The sequence below is a fragment of the Ambystoma mexicanum genome, chromosome 13 (genome assembly GCF_040938575.1).
Source record: "Ambystoma mexicanum isolate Mex_15411 chromosome 13, UKY_AmexF1_1, whole genome shotgun sequence".
Lineage (NCBI taxonomy): Eukaryota > Metazoa > Chordata > Amphibia > Caudata > Ambystomatidae > Ambystoma > Ambystoma mexicanum.
In genome coordinates, this window is record NC_090938.1 from 159,192,100 (window position 1) to 159,217,159 (window position 25,060).

At 46.4% G+C, this 25,060-nt stretch overlaps 1 protein-coding gene across 1 annotated transcript in view; it reads right to left on the reverse strand.

Moving 5' to 3' along the window:
• Nucleotides 1-25,060, reverse strand: part of ITPR3 (inositol 1,4,5-trisphosphate receptor type 3) — a 510,867-nt gene that overhangs the window by 61,662 nt on the left and 424,145 nt on the right. Inside the window, exons 43-47 of the mRNA XM_069633522.1 lie at nt 20,085-20,195; nt 11,594-11,689; nt 9,165-9,266; nt 6,077-6,160; nt 3,477-3,590 (exon numbers count right to left, since the gene is read on the reverse strand). Coding sequence (XP_069489623.1) covers nt 3,477-3,590; nt 6,077-6,160; nt 9,165-9,266; nt 11,594-11,689; nt 20,085-20,195 — 507 coding nt within the window. The remainder of the gene's footprint in view (nt 1-3,476; nt 3,591-6,076; nt 6,161-9,164; nt 9,267-11,593; nt 11,690-20,084; nt 20,196-25,060) is intronic.

Here is a 25,060-nt window from a genome sequence, read left to right on the forward strand (position 1 = left end):
CTGTTGTTCTGCCTGTTCGATTTTTAGCTTGACCCTATTGAACTCAAGCTCTTCCTGGAGTTTGGCCCTATTGAACTCCAGCTCCTTCTGCCTAAACAGCAGCTCTTGTTTCTTGAATTCAAGCATGGCTTCCCCATCAACACTGGCAGAGGAAACATTGGACATCGCATCCTCCCTGTCCTCATGGTCGCGGTGGACCAGTGCAGCGGCAGAACTGTCAGTTCTACCAGTGAGAGCAGCCCCACCTCCTTCTGCACTGTCCTAAGAAGCTATAGCGTCAAGCTGAGCTTCTTGCCACGCCACGATTCTTTGGATTATATCCAATTTGGTGCCTTGAGAGGAGACACCTCTCTCCACACACATCTTTTTCAATGTTTCGGATTTAGAAGCATTTAAAGTTAACAAGGTATTTGTTTCCATACTGTTAGATAGGACTATGGCCTTTTAAAAGTTATACTACGACAATTCACTATGTGTCCTGGTAGGAATAACTTGAAATGCCTTCGCTCGTGCGCAACACTGGATACCTTCATTTGTATCCCACCGCTGTACACCAATTTGTTAAGATGGATTTCTGAACTCTGTCCTGGAGGGGCAGACGTTCAGAAGGCCAGCCTAGTTTCTTGGAACAGGGTAACCTCTGGACAAGCGAGACCAATCAGGGTAGCGATGGCGGCGGTCAAGACTAGGCTTCAAGAGGGTTGAGGGTGACTGAAAGCCCGCAATGAGCACACAAAGCAAGGACGCTTACAAATTACTCCAAGCAGGTGTTATATTAAAAATATAGATACATTTATTACAAGGCCTCTGTAACATTGACCACAGTAAAGAATCACCGTAAAACTCAAGTAAACCAACACATCACAATGAAATACAATATATATACAATTACCGAAGGGTCTAAAGAGTTCGAAGCACAAAATATGCAGACCACCTAGATGGGGAGGAAAACAGGCAGTGCAAGTAATCGTTAGACCCAGTTCACCTTCAGAGGCCACCTAACTAGAAGGAAGTCCGAGTCCTACGAAGAGTGGAGCCTTGTGCTCAAAAGTACCTGCACACGCTGGTGCCAAGGGGCCAAGGGGAGTCTGTTCAAGGAAATCAGGCAGTTCAGAGCGGTGAACAAAGGAGGGCGAACAGATCTCCGCTACTCAGCGCGGCCTCCACTTGTGGGCAGAAGCAGAGTGCGAGTGCGAAAAAGGCGTGCTGTTTAACACAGCGAGGAAAAGCTACAGCCTACTGCAGGAGGAGGGAGACCGGTTCCTAGCGTTGCTACTCACCAGTCCCCGATGCAGGCAGACCCAGGCTTGTCCGCGTCAGTTTCAGTGCTGGCAGGTTCAGATATGAGCAGGGGACGTCTCGGTGTCGTGTAGATTCCGCGGCAGCAGAAGTTAGAGTTGAGGATGTCCCAAACACAGTGAACCGGCACAGATTGTTACCACAGCAGGGCAACGAAGCGGCTGTGTGTATTTCAGCCCAATGTACACTTCTCACTTCAGACCTGGGAATGCCAAGTGTACGAATCGTGTGAGCGTGTCAAGGACTGGGAATACAGCAGCAACCTGACGGCGGTGACAGAGGAAGACTCCTGGGTAAGCTGATCAGTCCACTGGATGGCCCAGAGATGCTTCCGAAGGCTTACGTGCAGGAGATGATGAAGATGCCGAGAATAGTTGTTCGCACTATTCCAAAGGGTCGAAGTACCAGTACTGGCCTTCTCGTTCGATCAGAGGCAGAATGGTCTCACAGGGCGACAGCAGTGCAGAGGAGCAGTCCCTCAGTGGGTCACCAGCGATTCCTCGGTTCAGCCTCTTAGTTGCAGGATACTTGGCTCCTGTATCCGTAGTTCGTGAGAACTCAGGAGATCGACATGGTAGTGGTGTTTCCAGCCTCCTCTTATCCAGAGTTCCCTTCGCGCCAAAACAGAGAGGACCCAATGGGAGATCTGCTCACAAAACACTCACACCATACGTGGACCTATCACGGACCACTGTGGTCCCAGGCATTCAAGACACACTAGACTCTCTGGCACCCAGGATGTGTATTGGGACCAGACATCCCAGCCCACATCCTGGAGGCTCACACCAGGCCTGTAGAAGCCCGCGAAAGCATCTGTGTTTCGCGGGAAAGTACATGCCCAAATAAGGAAGGCCCGGGTCGGCTCGACCTGGGGAAGGTGAAGGGGGCAAGACGGTCAGCGGGCAGGACAAAGAGCCTTGTGGTCTGGCCATTTTGGAAGCCAGGCCACCATTTTGGGCTAAGCGCGAGAAACACACTTAAAAAGCCAAAAGGAGCTCAAAACACAAAGAAACGATCACTGCCACCCGTCCCGTCCGTGTTTCACTTGCACCGTTCATTAACAATCCAATGAGAGTTTCTAGGGCCTGTAGAGTGACTAGAGACCCAAGAGAGCAGAAACTTAGCTTACAGTGCCCTCTTGTGCAATGTTGCGCGAAAGCTGCAACATGAGAAAAGAACTACGGAAAACAACGTTTCACGGTACTGACTATCTTAAGGGCATGTCAGTTTCCCCGTAAGAATGGAGCGAAAGCCCAGAGGAGTGCGGCAGGAGGCTGTGCTTCTCTGACAAAGTCTAGATCAGGGTGTAAAACAACAGCAAAATGTTTGGGGGTTGCCACATGGAAGGAAAATTACCTACAATATGAAATCTTTCCTAACACACAGGCGTCCCCCACACAAACTTTAGGAACATTATGCCTTTCAGTGAAAACAATTCACCAGCCGGAACTTAGGAAAGATGGTTACCCTCTTGGGCTCTGTATTGGATGCACACCGGGTTTCCTTAAAGGGCTACCCCTTGGGCAGAATCTGTCCCCACTGAATCAAATACAGGCTGCCATCAACCATTGAAAACCACCCATCCAGCTGTGTGTCAAGACCTGCACCAGCAAACAAGGTGACTTTTCATTGCCAGAAGAGGTTTTCATCAGGAAAATGTCAGGTAAATCATGCCAGGGAAATGCAAATACGCTCAGTTTCTCGTGGCAGAAATATAGGTTGGAATTTTGGTCTCATAACCCTTTACTTGATGATTTGCTGATTGTTTTTCTTGGCTTCTACAAAAATATCAAAAGTAAAGGCATGCCTGTTAACCCACTTGCTGTCACGCTGCTGCACCTGGGAACTCAAATGATTTGCATTTTGAATAAATATGATGAATGTAACTTTTATGATAGTATTGCTTGAAGCGTATGCTGCTTAAGCTCCATAGCACAGTCAAGATACAGGCATAGCATACACACACGTCTAGAGTGCTAAAGAGCAAACCGAGCACTGCTGCGGGAGGTTAGCATTGCCGATATCCCAGAGAAGTGACATTGCACTTCTGAAAGAAGATCACATTGATGGAGTTTTACAGGACAGGTAGAACCCTGCCCAGAAGAATGGACAGGGCACTAATGCACTGACACCTGTAATATAAAAAAGAGAAAAAAAAAGCTGATATTTATCCATACCTCAATCTGTGCTGTATGGCTTTCATAGAACGCCAGAGGGTCCTCTTCTTGCACCGGCACAGGAGTTGTAGATTTCTTCAACATCTGCGTCAGCTGCTTGTTGTTCAGACTGAGCTGAAAAGAAATATCCCATGGTTGAAATGGAACTCAGAAAGACTTACTGCACATGGCGCAATCATCTCATGCTTCTGCTCGACCCATAAAATGACCTACTGAATAACCATCTGAAAAGTTAGCCGTCCGGATAGGTGTACACCTTTAGGGGCTTGTAGCAGAGGCTGTATCTGTCACATAGTCTATGGCATCAAACACACCCTGCAGCATTAGCCCACTGGGCATTTAGGTTTTCCAATATGGGACCATCAGAATTTCCATCATCTATGAGAACGTGATTAGCCCTTCAACGGCTCAACAGCTCATTAGGTCCTAATACAACAAAAGCATCTGAAGACCATTCATAGGTGAAGCAGCAGTGGGCAAAACCCAAAGAACAGAAGAATTGACATTGCTGAGGGTCTTGGAGCATCTGTGGGACCATGTGCGTGGCTCTGTACAACATGAAACCTACATCCTTAAGAGGTTCCTAGTATCGTGACTCAAGCAAATCACATGGATAAGAAATCTTAACCTTTCGGATGTTGGAGGATTCATATCTCCAGAACGCAGACATCTTACACCTGAGTTGGTTCAAACCTTCATCATATTAACCCTTAGACTTTCAGATTTGCATCTCAAGGTGAGATAAGGCTGGGTACCATGGAGCACTACAGCCCCCATGAGAGAGAGACCTTGATCAGGTGTTAAAACAGCAACACAAGACAACACGTGAGCAGTTAATTATTCCCAAATAAATCAAAAAATCAAAATAAAGACTTTAGACTAAGTTAGATAGAGAAATTCTGTAAAAACACATTGCGCAGCATATCTTTATAAGATCATCAATTTTCCAGCTGTACATCGTCAATATCTGCAAATGCTTGGAATTCAAGATATCATTCAATTTACATTAGAGTACAATCCAATTGGGTGCACCATGAGAACTTAGCAATTCTAAATAAGTAGGTGTGTGCTCCGATGGCAGAAAGAGAAAATTGTGAACACGTGGGATGAAAAAGTTACTGTTCAATAGCTGCACTTATTAAGCCCTGATAACCTTCATAGATTTATAGAATTTGAGGCGCCTCGCCTCCCCTCCCCCGCACCATCATCATCATTAGGCTCTGCTTCTCGGCTTGAAAATGTGGAATAAACATGGGGTGAATCTTTAAAAAATCCAATGCTGGAGAGGACTATGGAATTCGAGGAGACTTTCAATGTTACTAACCGCAAGCTTATCCATGCCTCGACAATGTGCACTCGCTACGAACCATTGACGAGTGATAATGGACTTTTGGCGATTATTGAGTGCTGTTTAAATATGGAGAACTGGTGGGGCCAGTGACTTTTTTATGCCTGGCTAGTAGCTTGCAATTGGACATTTTTACTCCTGGCTTATTTTTCACTTGCCGCTGGGACGCAGTATAAATATGTTCTATTTTAAAATATCCCATGGAAAATTGCCCGTAATAATATTAAATACGAAAAAAACTAAGAAGTAAAAAAAAAATAGTGTGATCAGTAATAAAGAAGAAAGTAAAAAAGTACAAAGCAAAAATATCGAAATTTGTCCCAAAACTTAAATGTTCAAATTGGATTTCAGTGCAAAGCATTATGGTTGAAAAAAAGTGGGACCTATCGCATTGTAAGCGCACCTGTTAAAAGTAGAGATCCTCATCCCTGCCCCCACTTTAAAGCTGGGCCTTAAACAACTTCCTTTCATGCAATATAGTTTTACTATAAAATAAGGGACACGCCTCTCATAGTCTTGAGTGTTCGGTTATCAAATAAGCAGGCACCTTTGCATGTTGCGTGACTGCTTTTATGTCCCTTACACATTTTCAATGGTACAGTGTACATACATACTGTGATTTACGACCTTTGAAATGGGCGTTTTGAATGTAATCATGCAATGGGTGTATGTCAGCATAGAAATACCATACAATCTTATACATAAAATTCAAATCAAATCAAAATATCACAGCAACAAAAAAGATCAAATTTAACATACATCAAAACACTTCATTGAAGTCATTACAAAATTGAACATCCCTTCCTGGATGCATGTATTCATTAAAACATTATGAAATCTAAAAATCATTTGGATTATTTAACTCGGGCCAGCCTTTGTTGATGGGATTCTCCTAACGTACCCACACTGATGAAACTAATTCAGATTGGTAACCGAATGACATTGCTTGTACAACTGTTCTGATATGTTGACTCATGAACATAAGGAGAAGATATTAAGCTCTCACCCATTTATATGTCGAACAAAAAAAAAGGATGAGGGGCTGGTCATTGTGTTGAATTTATTAAGGTGGTGTTCTCTTTGGAAAATGATGTCATGTGAAGATTGCCTTCATTTAAGCAAGGTTAATTTCAATGAGTTAATTTTACTGCAGGATATTTTTCATGCACTATTTTAACCATGCAGTTGGGAGGATCATCAGTGACCTCTCTAAGGCCATCGAGCACCTCATCCCATGCCCATAGTCGCTTACCATAGAGGAGATGCTTTCCTCTTCCTCCTGTATTCTCTTCACTGGTTTCAGGAGGTGCTGCAGCTGCTTATTGTGCCGAGACAGCTGAAAACAGACAAAACATGACCAATTATAGCTGAGAACGACCATCTCAAAATCAGGCCAAAGACAATGGTGCAGAGAGTGCCCAGGTTGGGACTTTTCTTCCTGAATGCATTTAGGCCCTCTGCACTAGTTTCAATGTGTGCAACTTTAGATTATATGTCCTTGAGTGGCATCTAGTTTGTGGTGCAGCTAAGGGTAGAGTTTGGAGAGGCTCATGTTTTGGAGGTGGTTGGTTCTGTCAGAAATGTCAGTCACGGTTCAGATAGCCAGCTGAAGCCAGGTTTGAAATACGGTTGCTGCATGTTTTTCTTTGTTGGAGGCAAGGTTTGATGCAAAGAAGAGTAGGCCATGTTGTGGCATGTTTAGTGTAGGCCATGGATTTCAGAAGGGCTGCTGAAATGAGTGAGAAAGAAGTTAAAAGTTGGGTCCTGGGAGAAAAAAATCAATTTGTGGAAATGGTCTATGCTTTTTTCAAAGTTTTGTTTAGTCTGTTGGTTAGTTCCAAAATGGATCAATTTCTTGAGGTGCCATGCTGTTGGTGGGTGCCAGCTTTGTGAGTGTCTACGTTAAAGTGGAGTTTTGGGTTTCAGATTAAGGGCCTCTTTGTCATCGTTCGAAGTCAACTCTTGAAGGGGTCATGGCTCTTGCCTTGGTAAGCCTTGGGCTAGGGGTCATGGCTCATGCCTCGGTAAGCTTTGGGCTAGGGGTCATGGCTCTTGTCTTGGTAAGCTTTGGGCTAGGGGTCATGGCTCTTGTCTTGGTAAGCTTTGGACTAGGGGTCATGGCTCTTGTCTTGGTAAGCTTTGGACTAGGGGTCATGGCTCTTGTCTTGGTAAGCTTTGGGCTAGGGGTCATGGCTCTTGTCTTGGTAAGCTTTGGGCTAGGGGTCATGGCTCTTGTCTTGGTAAGCTTTGGGATATTTATAGATTGTACAGTAGGAGTTGGAATTATGAAGGGACAATTGTTTGGCATTGCTTAGGATTGATGTAGGAACATATTTTGCCACCAGGATCCTATTAGTGCTGTCAAGGTTTCAGGTGAAGACAAGTCATAGTACAGAGGTCGGATGTGTGGTGCTTTTTAAGGTTGGGAAGTTGGTTAAGAGTGATTTTGGTTTCTTTCAGAATGAGCATAGTGTTTTTGTTGTTCATTGAATATTTCATGCCAGCTGGTTTGCTGTGTAGTACAGTTTGAATGAGGCCAAATTTGATGTCTAATATTTTATGTGTATTGGCCAGGTTTGGGACACGGATCAAGTTGGGATGAAGGCTAAGGAACTGCTCAAAATTAAGATGGTAATCGGGTAATTTGTGGATGTAACCAAATGTCAGCCCCCCTCAGCTTTGAATAGTTGTTTACATGCAGCATATTGAGAGGTTCTGTCTTGTCCTCAAGGGAGACACAAGTGATTGCTAACATATCAAGCACCCTCCTGCGGTGCCGGCTCCTATATTTGTGTGCAAAATTGACCACAATGAACAGAAGGTAAAAAAAAAAATGTAAGCACTTTACCTCCCATACATTTGTATTCACCATCTCTTTTAGGACATCACACAGTTTCTGTGAATGCATTCCAAGCAAGGCAGAGGTCACCATTGTGTTTATCACACGGGCAGTGAAATGTATGGCAGAAGTAAAGGATGCTATAATGCCCAACCATTAACATTAAGTCCACACCACCTCCACTCCAACTAACATGAGATTTGGCAATCTACTCCTCCCCTGGTTGCTTGCTGCCAAACTGCTTGCCTCGCTCTCACCCGTGACACGCTCCACGATCCCTTGTATTGATTGCACTCTGCTTTTCTCACCGTGTACTACCGCCTATGACTTAGGACCTAGGTCGGCGCTTAGTAGATGCCCTCATAATGAGAACCACAATGTTCAAGAATATCTCGAATCAGGATCAAACGTAAAACCTGTAAACACTGACACGGTCTCAAAACCCAGCAGTGCTAATTGGGAGCCCAGTCCTGTTGAGGAGAGAAAGGGAGCAGCACACCATTTTAAAAGTTTAATTCTGAAGTGGAGCTTTAGAAATCGCTGGTCTTCATCCCACCAGAATGTTTCAAGAACTGACCCCTCCTTGAAGTTAACACTGAAGTTCTACTGAAAGATTACTTATTTAACTAAGGTGTCCATACGCGCCACTGACATGGTTTCTCTAGTCTTGGAGACTGCTATAGCTTATTGGCTGTCCGTTAACATCTGTCGTCATAGGCCTGAAGCAGTGTGTGGGCCTACAGTCAATGTCTACTTGTGGGGCTTCCTTGAGAACTGTGCTTTTTGGCCCACTGTTGTGTTTTTTCTCTGTGAAGTCTGACTACGATTCTACTGCCAAAACCAAAGAAAAGCTTTATTGTTTAATATGAAAACTAGGCAAAGAACCATGTTTCTTTCATTGAAAAAGAGCAAACAGTGAAATCTAAAATAGAGGATTAGAGAGCTTAAGCAGTATGTGGTTCACTTGTCGGCTATGGAAGGTGGAACAGCACCTCAATGGGAAATGTTCGGGAAAAATAAAAGAACTTAATAAAGTTGTTAGGTAACCACTTCTTACCAAAGAATTTTGGTGGGAGAGCAAGAATGGGACATACCTAATCTTCCAGATTGTTTTTTGGAAAGCCTCTATTCAAGAACATCTTAAAGACCATCTGTGAGTAAGGCAGATCATTCTCATATCCCCTCTCTTTTTATTTACTTCCACTTCCATCGTTCTCTTACATGGTTACTCTATGTCCTAGAGTGGTGTGATTTAGGGGGATTTAACCCCTTCTTTAATAGGCGAGAGTATGCAAGAGAAGGGAATTTCCTTTTTGCATGAATGGTTAAAGGCTCAAACTATTCGAAAAGTTTAGAATATTCCCGTGATATACTTTAGTTATGTAGTATTTGTACAAAACTTGCTTTCCCCTAGTCAAAGCCTTAAGCCCCTGGGTTGTGTTACCCTCTGTGGCAGGCTGTGCGGCCACAGAGGGTAACGCAGCACAAGACAAGTGCTTACCTGCAATGCTAGGATATAGATGTTGTGCCCAACTTCACGGGGCGAGACGTCAGAGTTCTCGCACTCTTCTTCTTGGCGGTAGGCCTGCTTGATGACATCAATCTGCAAGGACAAACAGACATGAACAAGGGTGGACAGTTGTTAGTGTTCCATAGGAGATATTCTAAATGACAAGCCTTTCTACCGGTTCATACCCATCTCCTGCCATTGCAGTAGTATCTTCCAAGTGGGAAGCCTTGCACCACGAAATCACAATATGGTACAAACTTCTGGACACAGAGCTACCTGGTCACGAAGATTTAAAACAATATGGACTAACGACTCCAGTCTCAGTAATCTACTGGCAGCGCTAAGAGAACCTTTTAAACCCAAAGAAGATGTATGTTGTCCTTTGCCAGGGAAGAGGCTAATCCGGCTCCAAACGGCAGACAATGTCCAGTCGGGAAAGGTCTATCAGGCAACGCCTGAAGCCACAGTTGTACTTGCATTGAGGAAGTGGCAGGTGAGTCTATAAACAAGCAGTAGGCCAAAGTCCATGACAGAAAGTCGGAGAAAGCTCGTATTTGATCACCCCATGTTCCCTTCCTCCCACTTGATCTCCTTTCAAGCTTACAAGATGTGGCTCCCAAAAACCATCCGTGCCTACATTAAGTAGGATGGGACCCTCACCTCTTTACACTTTTCCCTGTACATGTTCACAGTTGGTTTTAGTCGGTTGTGATATATTGCAGGGGTGGGGCATACATGAGCATTTTACCAGTAGTCGTGGCATAGTATGATTCTTGGGAATCATCCAAAATGATCGGATAAAAATCACTGAATGTGTGATTTGGCAGAATTTCAGCCGTTCAAAAATTCCGAACGGCTGAAACATTCGACCAAATCACGCATTCGGCGCTGGGGGCTGTGGGGGTGTCCCCCGCACCCTTGCTCACTATATTGTGAGCGGGGGTTGTGGAGGTGTCCCCTGCAGCTGTCCCGAAAGAAAAAAAAAAGGAAAGGACCCTGCGACGCCGGCTCCCGATCACGGAAGGCAAAAGGGACAGGCGTTACAGGGACACAAGGTAAGTAGGGGGTGGGGATATGGGCAGGCCAAGTCATAAATGTTCACGGGAGAAAAGACCGAAGGTTATTTCGAAAAAAAATTATCTTCAGTCTTTTCTCCCTCGAACCTTTCTAATTTGGTCTTTCATTTCTAATTCGGTCTTTCAACCCCGACACTTATTCTTGTACAAGGTGCTATTTGAGGATTTGAATCACCTGCTATTGTTATATATCCAAGGGTTTATAGGACCAACATTTTCCTGTTGTGAGTGTTATTCAAAATGTTGCAGCAACCTGCCTCTCTCTGATCCAGTCTTGGATGTTCAGTGAATACTTGAAGCTCAACCCCTCTAAGGCCGAATTCTTACTCCTTCAAGTCTTGCTGCATCTATAAGGCAGTCAGGTGGTCAGTCATAAAATCGAAAAAAAAAATTCGAATAACAATAAATTAGAAAACTTAATGTCGAAAAAAAAATTGAATTCTTTATTTTGTTATTTATATATTTTTTTGGGGTTCAGCATGTTAAATAAAAGGTCAAAAAAAGGGGGGTTAGGGAGGAACCCCCCCATTTCGAATAAAAAACGAATTTTTTTTGACATTTTTTCGATTTTTTTGACTTTCGACATTTTTGCATTCGATTTTATGACTATAAACCAGGCAGTCACCCCCAAGTCAACAAGCTACCTCGCGCAGAAAATCAGCATCTCTGGCGCACAGCGCACCGGCAGAAGCCAGCACATGTGCAGACTTGAAATCGCCTCTGAAAAAGGAAAGGACCCGAAAGCAACCTTTCCCTGAATAAACCCCAAGACTATGGAACCTCCTCCCCATCAGCATCAGACTTCCCCCCACGTTCCTACAATTCAGAAAAGAACTCAAGACCCACCTCTTCAAGGGGTCTCTCCTCAACACCTAGGCCATCACGCCACCCCTCGTGCCACCTGACTGGCTAGACGCCGCCCACTCCTGACCTCCTGGCCATCCGGTACAGCTGTACCCTTCGGCTGTGCCCCTCTGTATCCTACCCTCTGCTGTATATCGGTTCTGTTGTTACCTCTGAAAAGTGCTCCGTTAAGCATCTGCACTGCTGTATACCTCTGTAAAGCGCTCTGTTGCTTCTCGAAGCTAGGTCTGCACTCAATAAATACCATCCTAATAAACTGCATTAGTTCACATTACAACGCTAATGTTTATCTTGGAAACATCGAATTCTTTATTTTTCCAAATGAAACCCAACTCTCAAACTTCATTTAAGAACATTACCTATTATGTTATTTCATTAATAAGTCAAGCTACTGGTTGGATTTGCTCCATGCAAGCGTTGCAGTATTCACAGAATGCACTTCGGAATTGCACGCATTGTTGTGCTCCACGCATCTCTTACCAGCTCCTGGGGCCGCAGGCTGATGAGGATCCTCTCTGCATTCTCACTGTCATGGCGGCTCTCCATTAGAGCCAAGAGCAATTTGGAGGCATTATCCTGTCAAAAGATGGCCCGGAAAAATTGTTAGTGTCATCAAACAATATCAAATCATAGTCACAAACGAAGGACCCTGCATCCATTTTTTAAACCACTCCAAAATAAATCAAAGGTTGTTGCCCTAGTACTTCTCATGAATTCTATAGAACCGATTGCATTGACCATCATGTCGAAGTTCACTCATCCAAGGCTACGTCAAAAAAAATTCTGCTTAGACCAATAAGGGCAAGATGGATTTTCCCAAGAGCTTGAATGAGTGCAAAGCTGCCACCCACCCACCTCCGAGCCAGACGATGGAGAACAACCAAAGTCACTCAGAGTTGACCATGTAAAACAGATATGTCTTAAAATGGCCTGAGCCTATCATAGTTGGCTAAGCAAAGTGCAACACACACAACACTGGGAATGAGCAGATCGAAAGCCCACCCGTGCTGAGCATGTACATTACAAATAAAATCAAAGCACATCCATACACCAAAAGGGGTGATTAAGCTAAGAACATACATCTAAAAAAATGCAGCTCTAAGACACAAAAAAGCTGACTAGGCAAAGGCTGGCGCGCGCACACACACACACACACACACACACACACACACACCGACTACAGCTGAACATGTGGGCAACACACAGACTAACACTCCATAAGCGCAGACCCCTTGCATGAGAACTGGACTGGACAAGCAAAGGGCACAAATAGAAACTCTACTGGAGATCATTGCTACAATCCATCGAAAGGGCACCCGTTCAGCCACTGCAGTAGAGCAGAGACCGAGTCCAACGGGCAGAGTGACAGACATAGGTCCAAGAACTATACGCAAGTTATCACAGGGCCTCGCAAAGCAGAAGAGTATACCGGCGGGCCACCAGGTCTGACTAAGCGAAGGACACACCTTTGCAGGCTCGGTATCAAATCAGGGCTTGTAAAGCCAACAGTGGCCATGTGTTAGTGCCATAGGGTTCGATGTTCAACATATGGGAAGATAAATGGCTTGGACATGAAGGAAGCACCCGATCTAGCAGCAAGATGCAGTAACCGAACACAGGATAACACTCATTCACCCATGATACCAGATAGTCATCAGGCAGTACCAACTCACTGCAATACAATGGGCTTTATAATGTTTGTATGTGACCTTCCTAATAACTAGTTCAGAAATGATCTTCACTAGGTAGCATGCCATATATGACTGAGCAAACACATTCATTTAACCCTGAAAAGCCCCTACATTATACCAGACGTAAAAGGTTATTTTTAATTAATCTTTGTTGGTATAATTTTCTTTTACATTTTTTTTTTTTGGTGAACATATTTGTTCTTGTTCAACACAATAATATTGGCTATTTTGTCCAGAATGTGTTGCTACTGCTGTATCGAAAAGAATACTTCCCCCTAACTTTTTTAGACTTTATTTTATTATATTTATATGACGCAACCAGGGGCCCTCGGGCATTAGGGCGCATCCAATCTAACATCATCTGTCACGGAGTAGCGTCCAACCAGAATCAGTGACAGTGTTCTCAATAGGGTGTTACTACTTCATCAGGGCATGGTGATGCCCAGCGAACGCAGAGGCCCCTGTGCTGAAAGAGTACCAATCCATCATGGTGGATGTGACGAGCTCATGATGGGAAGAACTGACCGTGCGATTACTATATGATCTGCAGACTTTGCTTTCCCTAGACTCAATAATTCCTATTCCACCATAGCTGATATCTAATCTGCCAACTTGGACAGAGCTCTCTAGCACTGAACGGAAGCTTCCCATTCCATTATGGCTGCCATTTTCACATCATTCAGCAGGCGTCTACTGCTTAAAAATGTATATTTCTACATTTCATCTCTGCTGCCTCTCTACTAGGGCCATTTTACTGCAATGAAGCAAAGATTTGTACTTGCTTTTGGCAACACCACAGAAATTCAACAAAAGCTAAAAACTCTGAAAACAGAGGATTCTCAGAATGTGCATCCTTATATTGGAAGCCAACTGCAGAAAATATTAGGGTCCAACAACAATTGGATGTAGATGTTGCTGTTGACACAGGCTCCGTTGGCCCATCCGCCTTGGGCTGACATGCGTTTACGTCGGACTCAATTGCTCATTAGCACCTTGGGCAGGGCGGCAGCCAATCAGGTAGCTCGGAACGCAGGCTGACGCTTCTAGTGTTAGCCCGCGTTCGAAGCCGCGTGATTCTATGTCAAGACTCGGAGGCTCAGATTAAGCTCTGACTTCTCTTTACTAACTCGAGCAGCAACCATATAAACAAGATAAACATGGAAAACAAATAAAACTACAAAGTCCAACGAAACCCAGTAATTTTTGTAGTTCGTTTTCCATATGATAAGCAAAACCATGTGATCCATTCTTCCAATCAGTGTCACTTCTCCCTTATAACATCCCATAACTCTGAAGTCCTTCCTCTTTCTTTGCTGCTCGAGCAGCTGAGATAAGTACTCTTTGTTTATTCTTATGTTAACGTGTCAAATAATGTTTTGAAAATGTTTTTTACACTATAGGCAGCGCGGCTAGCTGTCAAGCGCGCAGGGAGGCGCAGGGCGTTGGCGGAGCATATCCGCGAAGAAGACGCGACGGGACTTCGTTCCGGCGTCGTTCTTTCCTCGTTAGGAGGCACTGCAGGCACGGAAGTTCGCAGCGGCGCGGCGGGACCTCGGAATTCCGGCGCCGTTGCGAACTTGCGTGTCAGGAGCGGGATACAGTCGGCAGAGCTCCTCGGAGCTAACACAATCTCTCTTCATTCTCTGGCCCTCACAAAGCTCCGTCGATCGGAGCGAACAGCCGTGTAGAGCAGGAGACACCGGCTCATTGTTTCAGTGGGGAACGCCACCTAGTGGCTGAGCCTGGTATCGCGGGCAGGAAACCTGCTCAGAGAAGGTGCGCTGCAAAGCCAGCCCAGGAGCATTGACCCCCCATTCTGCCACTGGGGAGGAGGTGCAAGAGGCTTCAGCCTCCGCTTGACGGGCTCAGTCCCAGGCAAGACTGCTATCAATAAAGGACTCGCCTAGCTTCTCAATACATACATTGACCGGGGCAGCCCAGGCAAACTGCACAAGGCACCTTGGTAGTTACAGAGTCAGTAAAGACATGAGCGATTACACCGACGACTCTGACGGCCCGCATGTCAGTGGGCGCCGTATGAGCAAAGCAGTGCAGATGCTGCAGAGTGCCGAAAGGCCCCGGGAAGAGAGGGGCATTTTGCGAAGCTTGGCGGCTTTGTCCCAGTGCAAAGCTCGCAAAAAGAGAGGGGGAAGTAAACACAAGACCCGCAGGGGCCGTAGCGCCCAGACCCCCCCGGGTTCACCCCACAGATCGGGGAAAAGGAAGGCGAGATCCCGCGACAGACGGAGCACTAGCTCGAGCGAGTCGGACGACGACTACTGCAAGAGCAGCTCTAGATCTGAGTTTTACACCTCCTCAGAAGACCAGTCCTCCCCGGAAGAGGAGGAGAGCCAACCTAAAAAGAAAGGCAGGAAGGAACAGGAAGATCTTCTCAGGGAGGAGTTCGATCCCGATGAGCTCATTCACCCCAGGTCCAATGAATGGGACCCTCCGGAGAAGATCGCGGAATACCTTCGACGGCGTCTGCGGGCCAGATCTAAATTGAAGGCCGAGTGCCCAAGGCCCAGAGTCCCGGACAGGGTAGCAGAGACCCCGGAAATTGATGAGAGAATTCTGACGTTCCTGGGCCGGTATGGCAGGGACGTGATGAGGGGCATCGACAGATCCTGGCGGTCCTGTCAGGACAAGGTGCTGGACATGCTAGGGCCGGTCACCAAGATCTGGCAACTGGCCGAGGAGGCAAAGGTCAAGAAGGAGCCCATGGACCCAGGGATTATATCTGGCTGGGCTCAGAGAATTATCTGCCTGCTCGGTAACGCAAATACAGTGTTGGCGACCGAAAGGAGAAGGTCGATCCTGATGAAACTGGACTCCAGACTAGGGGAGATGGCGACCTCCGAGCAGGCCACAGCCGCGAAGGGCAAGCTCTTCGGGGACTTGTTTATCAAGGACATGGCGAAATTCGCCAGTACTTATGTATCGATGGACAGGGCCCAATCTTCCCTGAAGAAGATTTTCGGTGGAAGAGTTTTCGACAAGGCTGGAGGAGGAAGGGGCCGCTCGTCCAGCCGTGGCCAGTACAGAGACTCCTACAAGGACAGAAATTGGAGGCAAGAAGACCGAAGGTCCAAACCCTTCTTCCCTTCTAGGGGAAGAGGCAGGGGCAGGGGTTGGAGGAACAACGGAAGGCAACACCTCCAGAGTCCCCCCCAGGTGAGAGATGTGAAAGTGTTAGCAAGGTCAAATGCAAGTATTCCTCCAGTAGGGGGGAGAGTGAAACGGTATGTAGAAATATGGGAAGAGTTGTCTTCAGACGCTTGGCTAAGACAGACCGTAAGAGGGTTTCAGTTAGAATTCTGGCGGGAACCATATCAGGTAGTACGGCCAAGAAAGATAAATTTCAGTAGAGAAGACGAGGTCCTGCTAGACAGGGAGGTGGAATTGCTAAGGGCAAAGAATGCAATCGGTCCAGCCTCAGAGGGACCAGGGGGTTTTATAAGCAATCTGTTTTTAGTCAAGAAAAGACACAAGGTCAGACCAGTGATAAACCTGAGGGGTTTAAATTTCTTTCTAGTGTACAGGCATTTCAAAATGGAAGGCATCCATCTTCTAAGGGATGTTCTCCAACAGGGAGACTGGCTAGCAAGGATAGACCTCAGGGATGCGTATCTAACGATTCCTATCTGGCCAGAGCAGACAAAACTTCTTCAGTTCCTTTGGAAGGGACAGAAGTGGGAATTCAAATGTCTCCCCTTCGGGCTAGCGTCGGCGCCATGGTGTTTCACCAAACTCTTGAAACCTATAGTGACACACCTGAGAGAACAGGGGATCAGGCTAATTATTTATCTGGACGACATATGTCTAATGTGCCAGGACAGAGAAGTTCTAGTTCGACAGGTCCTGTTAACCACAGGGTTATTACAACAGCTGGGGTTCCTGATAAATTGGGAGAAGTCACAGCTAGAGCCAGCTCAGGATCTGGAATTTCTGGGGTTCAACTTAGAGACAACACAGGGCACTCTCAGATTACCCCTAGCCAAAGTAAATTCAGTCAAAAGGGAAATCAAGGTCATGTTGGCGAAACAAGAAGTTTCTCTGAGGGAAATAGCGAGACTTATAGGACGTCTGTCATCATCGATACAGGCGATATTCCCAGGCCCCCTTCATTACAGGGCGTTACAGAGGTTGAAGATCAGCCATCTCAGGAAAGGGTTTTCTTACGAACAGAAAGTGAAACTATCACAAGAAGCGAGACTGGAACTAGAATGGTGGTTCTGCCACATGGAAGCCTGGAACGGCAGGGCGATATTTGGCTCATCCCCGGACCTAGTGATAGAGTCCGACGCCAGTCGCTGGGGATAGGGAGCCAGATGCGGAGATCAGTCGACAGGGGTGAGATGGTCGAGACAGGAACTTGGTCTCCACATCAATTGCCTGGAGCTTCTAGCGGGCTCCTTCAAGATTCGGTGCTGGACACAGAAAGCGGCGAAATTGTCCATTCTTTTGAAAATGGAAAACGTTTCGGCAGTCAGATATATCAATCGACTGGGCGGAACAAGGTCACAGAAGCTGACGGAGATGGCCAAGGAGTTTTGGCAGACCTGTCTCCAGAAGGGGATAAGCGTGAGAGCAGAACATTTACCGGGGGAGCTCAATCTGATAGCAGATTGGAACTCAAGATATCTGAAGGACTCCAGCGACTGGCAGCTGGACGACTCAGTCTTCCAGGAATTAATGCGCCGCAGAGGTCCCTGTCAGACGGATCTCTTTGCTTCCAGGTTGAACAGGAAGCTCCCCAGATTTTACAGTTGGAGACCGGACCCGGAAGCGACAGCAACGGACGCTTTTCTCCAGGTCTGGGGACCAGCACGGGTACACGGGTTACCCCCATTCTCCTTGATAGCACGCACAGTTGCACAGGTCAGACATCAGTTAGCAACAGTGAGTCTGATAACACCAGACTGGAGAGGCCAAGCTTGGTTTCCGGACCTTCTGGAACTGACGTTCGAAGCCCCTATTCGGCTGCCGGCCAGGGAGGATATCCTGCTGAATCCGGCAGGAGAGATTCATCCATTAGTCAGGTCAGGGAACCTAAGTCTTCTGGCTTGGGCGATTTCAGGGAGAACTGGTCTAAGCCAGGACTTTCAGGCACAGCTCAGGAATTCATCAGGGAGTCCTGGGCTCCATCGACAGGCAAGGCATATAGAGTGGCATGGCATAGATGGAGTAATTGGTGTCTGGAGAGACAGGTTGATCCCGTATATACAGATGTGATACACATAGTGAATTTTTTGGCAGCGCAGGCAGCGCAGGCAAGGGCCTACAGGACCATTAATAATTATAGGTCGGCAATTTCAGCAGGCCATGCGTACATAGACAACAAGCCGGTAGGGGAGCATCCCTTGGTATGTAGGCTTCTGAAAGGCATTAGGTGTATGAGACCCGCAGCTCCTAAGTACACTCGTTTGTGGGATGTGAGTATAGTTTTAAGAATGTTTCAGAGTTGGCCGGACAATGAATTCTTGTCTCGGAAAGCACTATGGGCTAAGTTGACTAGCCTTCTGTGTCTTATTTCTTGTAAAAGGGTCTCGGATGTGAGAGCGTTAGAAACAAACAGAAAGTCCTTTTCCCCTTCAGGGGTAATATTTTTTATAACAAGGAGAACTAAGACGAATATTAAGTCTGTAGAATACATGGCCTTCCCAGACAAGCCTAAGCTGTGCCCAGTTAGGTGTTTGAAAGTGTACGAGCGGAAAGCAAATGAAGTGAGGCCCGCGGGTTTAAACCAGCTACTAATAGCAATTAGGAAACCTTTTAGAGCAGTAGCATCAGCCACCTTAGCTAGATGGGTCAAGTGGTGCATGGCCGAGGCAGGTATAGACGTACAACAGTTCGGGGCACACTCTACACGGGGTGCAATGGCATCGTCCGCCTTTTTGGCAGGGGCTCGTCTGGAAGATGTCCTAAAGGCGGCAGACTGGTCTAATGAGGAGACCTTTAAGAGTTTCTATTTTAGACCAGTGGAGCGAGTAGCATCGTTGGTGGTAGGTAAGCTTTAAACGAGCATAATCTGAGCCTGCGAGTCTTGACATAGAATACAGATTTTCCACACATTCGTTACAGAAAGTCATGATTCTATTAAAGACTCGGAGGCGAAAGATTATTCCACCCAATTTCAATCGCTACGGTATATGTAATTTTATCATGCTGTAATAATGCAATTTGTTGGAAATATGCAATTTTGTCTTGATTTATAATGGTATTGCTATGCGATTGCCCACCCGTCTATGAAGGGATTTCTAATGATTTATGTTTGTTTCAGGAGCGGAACAGAAAACGACAACTTGAAAAGTTTGGCTGGAGCAAGTCGCCTACCGGTTGGGGCGCGAGTTTGTCGGTGCAGCGAAAGAAAGAGGAAGGACTTCAGAGTTATGGGATGTTATAAGGGAGAAGTGACACTGATTGGAAGAATGGATCAAATGGTTTTGCTTATCCTATGGAAAACGAACTACAAAAATTACTGGGTTTCGTTGGACTTTGTAGTTTTATTTGTTTTCCATGTTTATCTTGTTTATATGGTTGCTGCTCGAGTTAGTAAAGAGAAGTCAGAGCATAATCTTTCGCCTCCGAGTCTTTAATAGAATCATGACTTTCTGTAACGAATGTGTGGAAAATCTGTATTGCCGGTTCCTGCCCATCCCCCCCACCGACCCTGCTTCTTTCACCTCTGCCCCCACCATCCACTTAGATTGCAGCAGTAGTTCCCCGCCACCACAGCTCCTGTCCCAGTGTGGCCGCCATGGAAATGGAAGAGGAGTTCAATCCTGAGCCCCCCTTCCAATTCCATGGCAGCCATGTTGGTGTCGTTTTTTTTCTCCATGAACGGGATGTCGTGAGGCATCGCATTTACGGAGAGAAAATACTTTCATTTAAAAACGTTTAAAAAAACATTAGCACCCATGTAGCGGACTGCACGGGTGCTAATGGTGATATGCCCTCGGTGGTGGGCCCACCTTGTAGGTAACGGCTCAACACCCTCGTTAAGGGCCCCAAACGGCGGCTAATGGCGATATGCCCCTCGATGGCAGGCACACCCTGTAGGTAACAGCGTTCGGGCCCTTAACTTGGGTGGCCGGCCTTTACCGACAGAGTGGGCCCGCCACCTTGGGGCATATCGCCTCAGCGTGTAGATTGTGGAGCGTGCAATTGAATCATATCTGTGCATAGGTATCTATAATGCAACTACACACTGGATCGCTTGGACGGCTGCTACTTACGGGCAGCTCGGCCATAAGGTATTCACCCGCTCAGTTACTAACCTTCAGTTGCAGCACAAGGTCCATCCGGTACTTGCACAGGGGGCTGATGTCGTTCAGGATCAACGCTGTGATGATGTCGATGCCGTTAGACTCGTGTGTGACGATGCAGCTCTGTGGGACACATACGTTATAGCTTGGTAAGTCAGAACGGAAGCACCAACTAAAACATGCTAGATTTGAATTACTTGCAGCCGCCTTCGCTTCCTCTTCCTGGGTGTAAAGTAACTAGTGCAGACTCCCTGGGGCAGATTGTCAAAAAGTAACTAAAATGACAAAAAAACGCAGAGAATGCACTGTTTTCATTTGTGTTCGTTTTAGAAACGCGTGGGTCACATTAGTCTCAAAGGTGACCTGCGCCTTTCCTATTGGCACGGCCTGCCCCATTACATAGATTAGTGTCAGGAGCATTCCACCATCAGTAACCTATGACAAGCTCCTACCACCCACGTGGGTGCCTGAAGCACATTTCTGAGTGAGGGACCTTTCACTTTGAAATATAAACAAAAATGAAAAAAAAGTATTCTATAACTGTTTGGGGAGATAGAAATTCCCGTGAGACAGCAGTGGTTAAACTTCTGCTGTCACACTTAACTAGGGTGACCAGATGTCCTGGATTTCCCGGGACTGTCCCGGTATTTGGTGCTCTGTCCCCCCCTTTCTCAAGATTATGTTCCCATTGGAAACTGCAGTGGTCACAGTTTTTTGTAGTAGGTCTCCATAGCTTGCAGGCAGGAATGCATAATCTCGCACAGAAGAAATGCTGCATTTTACAACTTAGCATAGGGTTAGTTTGTGAGAAATGTATTATAATATGTGTTTCTTTGGACAGTAACACTTAAACCCCCTTTCCTCTCCAAACGCTACTGAAGTGTAGTGCTTTGACAGCCACTTTCAATTCAATTAGTCCTACTTTTATGTCAGTTGCCCTGTCCCGGTTTTTCTGGCCACCCTACACTTAACAAAAGTTAGACTGTAAACAAAAGACTGTATTTATTTACATTCCTAAGTGACCCTCTGCAATGTAATTAACTATGTCCTCCCACCAGCCTTTACGAAATGGAATGCTATGCTTTATATTCACATGTGCCTTATCCCTGTTCCCTGTTGCGCCCTGTTACCTCTGGGTTTTGCGCGCCATATTAAATAAATAAATAAACAAACAAACAAAAAAGTATGTAAGGGTCAGAAATGACCCTGTCATGCTTCGATCATCCCCACGCGCCTGTTGGTAACAGGCGAAGGGGAGTGTTTCTCATTTCTGTGCACTTCAACGTTCAACCCTTTTGTACATTTGGGATGCACACTAAAATGCGACGAAACGTCCCCTTATTGGTGCACATTGGGATTGGAAAGGGCATCACAGATGTGTGCTTTCAGGTGCCCATTGAGAATAGGACACAGCCTTTTTGGTGCAAGTGAGGAGATAAACTTCTGCATCTCATCACTTGCACCAAAATAATTTTGAGAATCTGGCCCACTGTCTCCTGCTGTGTCCATAAGGATCAACTAGAAACACGCCCCTCTACTTTTTCACAGACAACCACTCAGTAAAACATTATAAACCGATTACACTGCTCGTTTCCCGGGCAACCCACTAACGTGCACAGCATAGAATTCAGTATCATTTCCCTGTACTCTGTATCTAATGAGTGACATGTTGTGTGCTGCCTTCCTAGACCAGCAGCCACTAGCTGAAGTCCTTCTTAATGACCTCTCATTGTGTAACCAGTTTGTTGTGTTACTTTAGACAACCTCCGTTATCCCCTTATTAACACACACAGAAACCAAGTACAAAGCTCACAGGTTTCCCAGTTCCATGGTTGCCATCCTGAGCGAGTCCTGTTTTTCTCCATTGCATGCTTGGGCTTGTAGGCCCATACTTGCAATGGGAAAAAATAACAAGTGCCAGAATGCAATGGGGGGAAGGGCTCGAGATGGCACACGTGGACATTGGAAACTGTACAGCCATACACTTAGATGCATGCTTCAGTTACTTGTCCTGTGAGCACGGACATTGGTAGGCCTGCAGTAAATACCTACAGCGACTCCACCACTCTCCGTCTCTGCGCACAGTAAACTTAGCCAACCTTTCCTCTGTATAAACTGGCTATAAGGTTCAGTTTATTCATGACTCTAACCAGGAAGAAGCTTTCTTTTGCAGCACCTGCATACCACTGGAAATCCTTATATGAAAAGACCCCATACTCGCCCCGAAGCAATCTTTCTATTCTGCCATATATGTTACGAACCAAACATGATAGGTTTTACATATTTGATTTGCTTTTTGCTCAGGAACATTTACTCTTTTCAGTGTCCCTCTACCTCTACTGGGCTGGATCATATTTTTCTATGCAAGATATTCCCCCAGCAAATGTGTGTGGAGTTCCTCCTGAGGCTCCAGCAAACGGGGTTCCAAGATGATCTACTGTCTGATACTGCACTGGTCACCTGGCTATTCTCTGATTCCGGGCCCAGGTTCCTGCCCGCCCAGTTGCACACCTGCACTGCCTCCTGGCAACCTTTGCACTTAGGTCTGTATCTATAATCCTACAGTCCCCCTACCTGCATTTGTTGGACGTTGACTGTCTGCACTTACCCTTGCACCTGCCACCTGCTGGCCGCACTTCTTGTTATTGTTTGATCCCATGTACAGCACTTTCCCCATCCCCCTCCCCAGGCACTTTTCCCCCTCGCTTCTCCCCTGTACTTGCGCAATCTCAATGTCACTTGGCCTAGTAAGATTTTTGTCTCTGTCCTCCCTCTATTCCGCCTCCCTTGCCTCATCGCGCCTTGAAACACTTGTGTATAGGCATGTTATGAAGGCCATATCATCCAGAGGACAGTAAGCTTGGTTTTGAGTCTCTAGCAAAGGCAACATAATCTGCTCCCTGAGATTCCAGGAACCAGTGTTCCATGTTCTCACCTTTCTCATAGGTCAGTGAGGTGGACCTGGTGTCTCTAACCAAGGGACCATCTCCTCCCTGAGATTCCAAGAACCAGTGTTCCACGTTTTCACCTTTCTCATAGGTCAGTGTGGTGGACCTGGTGTCTCTACCCAAGGGACCAATCTCCTCCCTGAGATTCCAGGAACCAGCGTTCCACGTTTTCACCTTTCTCATAGGTCAGTGAGGTGGACCTGGTGTCTCTACCCAAGGGACCAATCTCTTCCCTGAGAGTCCAGGAACCAGTGTTCCACGTTTTCACCTTTCTCATAGGTCAGTGAGGTGGACCTGGTGTCTCTAACCAAAGAACCATTTCCTCCCTGAGATTCCAGGAACCAGTGTTCCACGTTTTCACCTTTCTCATAGGTCAGTGAGGTGGACCTGGTGTCTCTACCCAAGGGACCAATCTCCTCCCTCAGATTCCAGGAACCAGTGTTCCACGTTTTCACCTTTCTCATAGGTCAGTGAGGTGGACCTGGCGTCTCTACCCAAGGGACCAATCTCTTCCCTGAGATTCCAGGAACCAGTGTTCCACGTTTTCACCTTTCTTTTAGGTCAGTGAGGTGGACCTGGTGTCTCTACCTATGGGACCAATCTCTTCCCTGAGATTCCAGGAACCAGTGTTCACGTATTCACCTTTCTTATAGGTCAGTGAGGTGGACCTGGTGTCTCTAACCAAGGGACCAATCTCTTCCCTGAGATTCCAGGAACCAGTGTTCCACGTTTTCACCTTTCTCATAGGTCAGTGAGGTGGACCTGGTGTCTCTACCCAAGGGACCAATCTCCTCCCTGAGATTCCAGGAACCCGTGTTCCACGTTTTCACCTTTCTCATAGGTCAGTGTGGTGAACCTGGTGTCTCTACCCAAGGGACCAATCTCCCCCCTGAGATTCCAGGAACCAGTGTTCCACGTTTTCACCTTTCTCATAGGTCAGTGAGGTGGACCTGGTGTCTCTAACCAAAGAACCATCTCCTCCCTGAGATTCCAGGAACCAGTGTTCCACGTTTTCACCTTTCTCATAGGTCAGTGAGGTGGACCTGGTGTCTCTACCCAAGGGACCAATCTCCTCCCTGAGATTCCAGGAACCAGTGTTCCACGTTTTCACCTTTCTCATAGGTCAGTGAGGTGGACCTGGTGTCTCTAACCAAGGGGCCATCTCCTCTGTGATATTCCAGGAACCAGCGTTCCACGTTTTCACCTTTCTCATAGGTCAGTGAGGTGGACCTGGTGTCTCTACCCAAGGGACCAATCTCCTCTGTGATATTCCAGGAACCAGTGTTCCACGTTTTCACCTTTCTCATAGGTCAGTGCGGTGGACCTGGTGTCTCTAACCAAGGGACCAATCTCTTCCCTGAGATTCCAGGAACCAGTGTTCCACGTTTTCACCTTTCTCATAGGTCAGTGAGGTGGACCTGGTGTCTCTACCTATGGGACCAATCTCTTCCCTGAGGTTCCAGGAACCAGTGTTCCATGTTCTCACCTTTCTCATAGGTCAGTATAGGTCAGTGAGGTGGACCTGGTGAACCAGAAGAAGGACCCAGACCGTTGACTGACATGTTCAAGGATGCTTTATTAAACTGAAAAGGAAACACATATCTTGCCCTATTTCTATGGGGGATTTTCTCTACCTCGAAACTAAAACTAATGGTGCTTCTGCCTGCCCCAATCACTGGACTTCTGTTGCTTCGGTACAAAGTTCAGCAGTATTTGAAAAGACAGTACATCACCTCTTTGCAGGTTTTATTGTCAAAACTCAATGTCCTGTGTATGGTTTGCGCTTCCTCAGGAAAATCTGTGTTTGCTTCATAAACGTTTCCCAGCCTCGAATAGGTGCTTGTAACCCCACTCATTCTGTTTCTCTATGATCGCTAGGTTTCGTAGTTCTCGGACTCTTCACAGTCCCTTGGTCTTCTATTGGTTTTGTTGCCACTTGTCTTGAATTGAGCTTCTGCCCCCTTCAGGTTTGTCAGGCTCCTGTGACCTTGACGGTATCCCCAGCCTTGTCGGAGTTCCTCAGGGTTTTCTGAGGTCCTG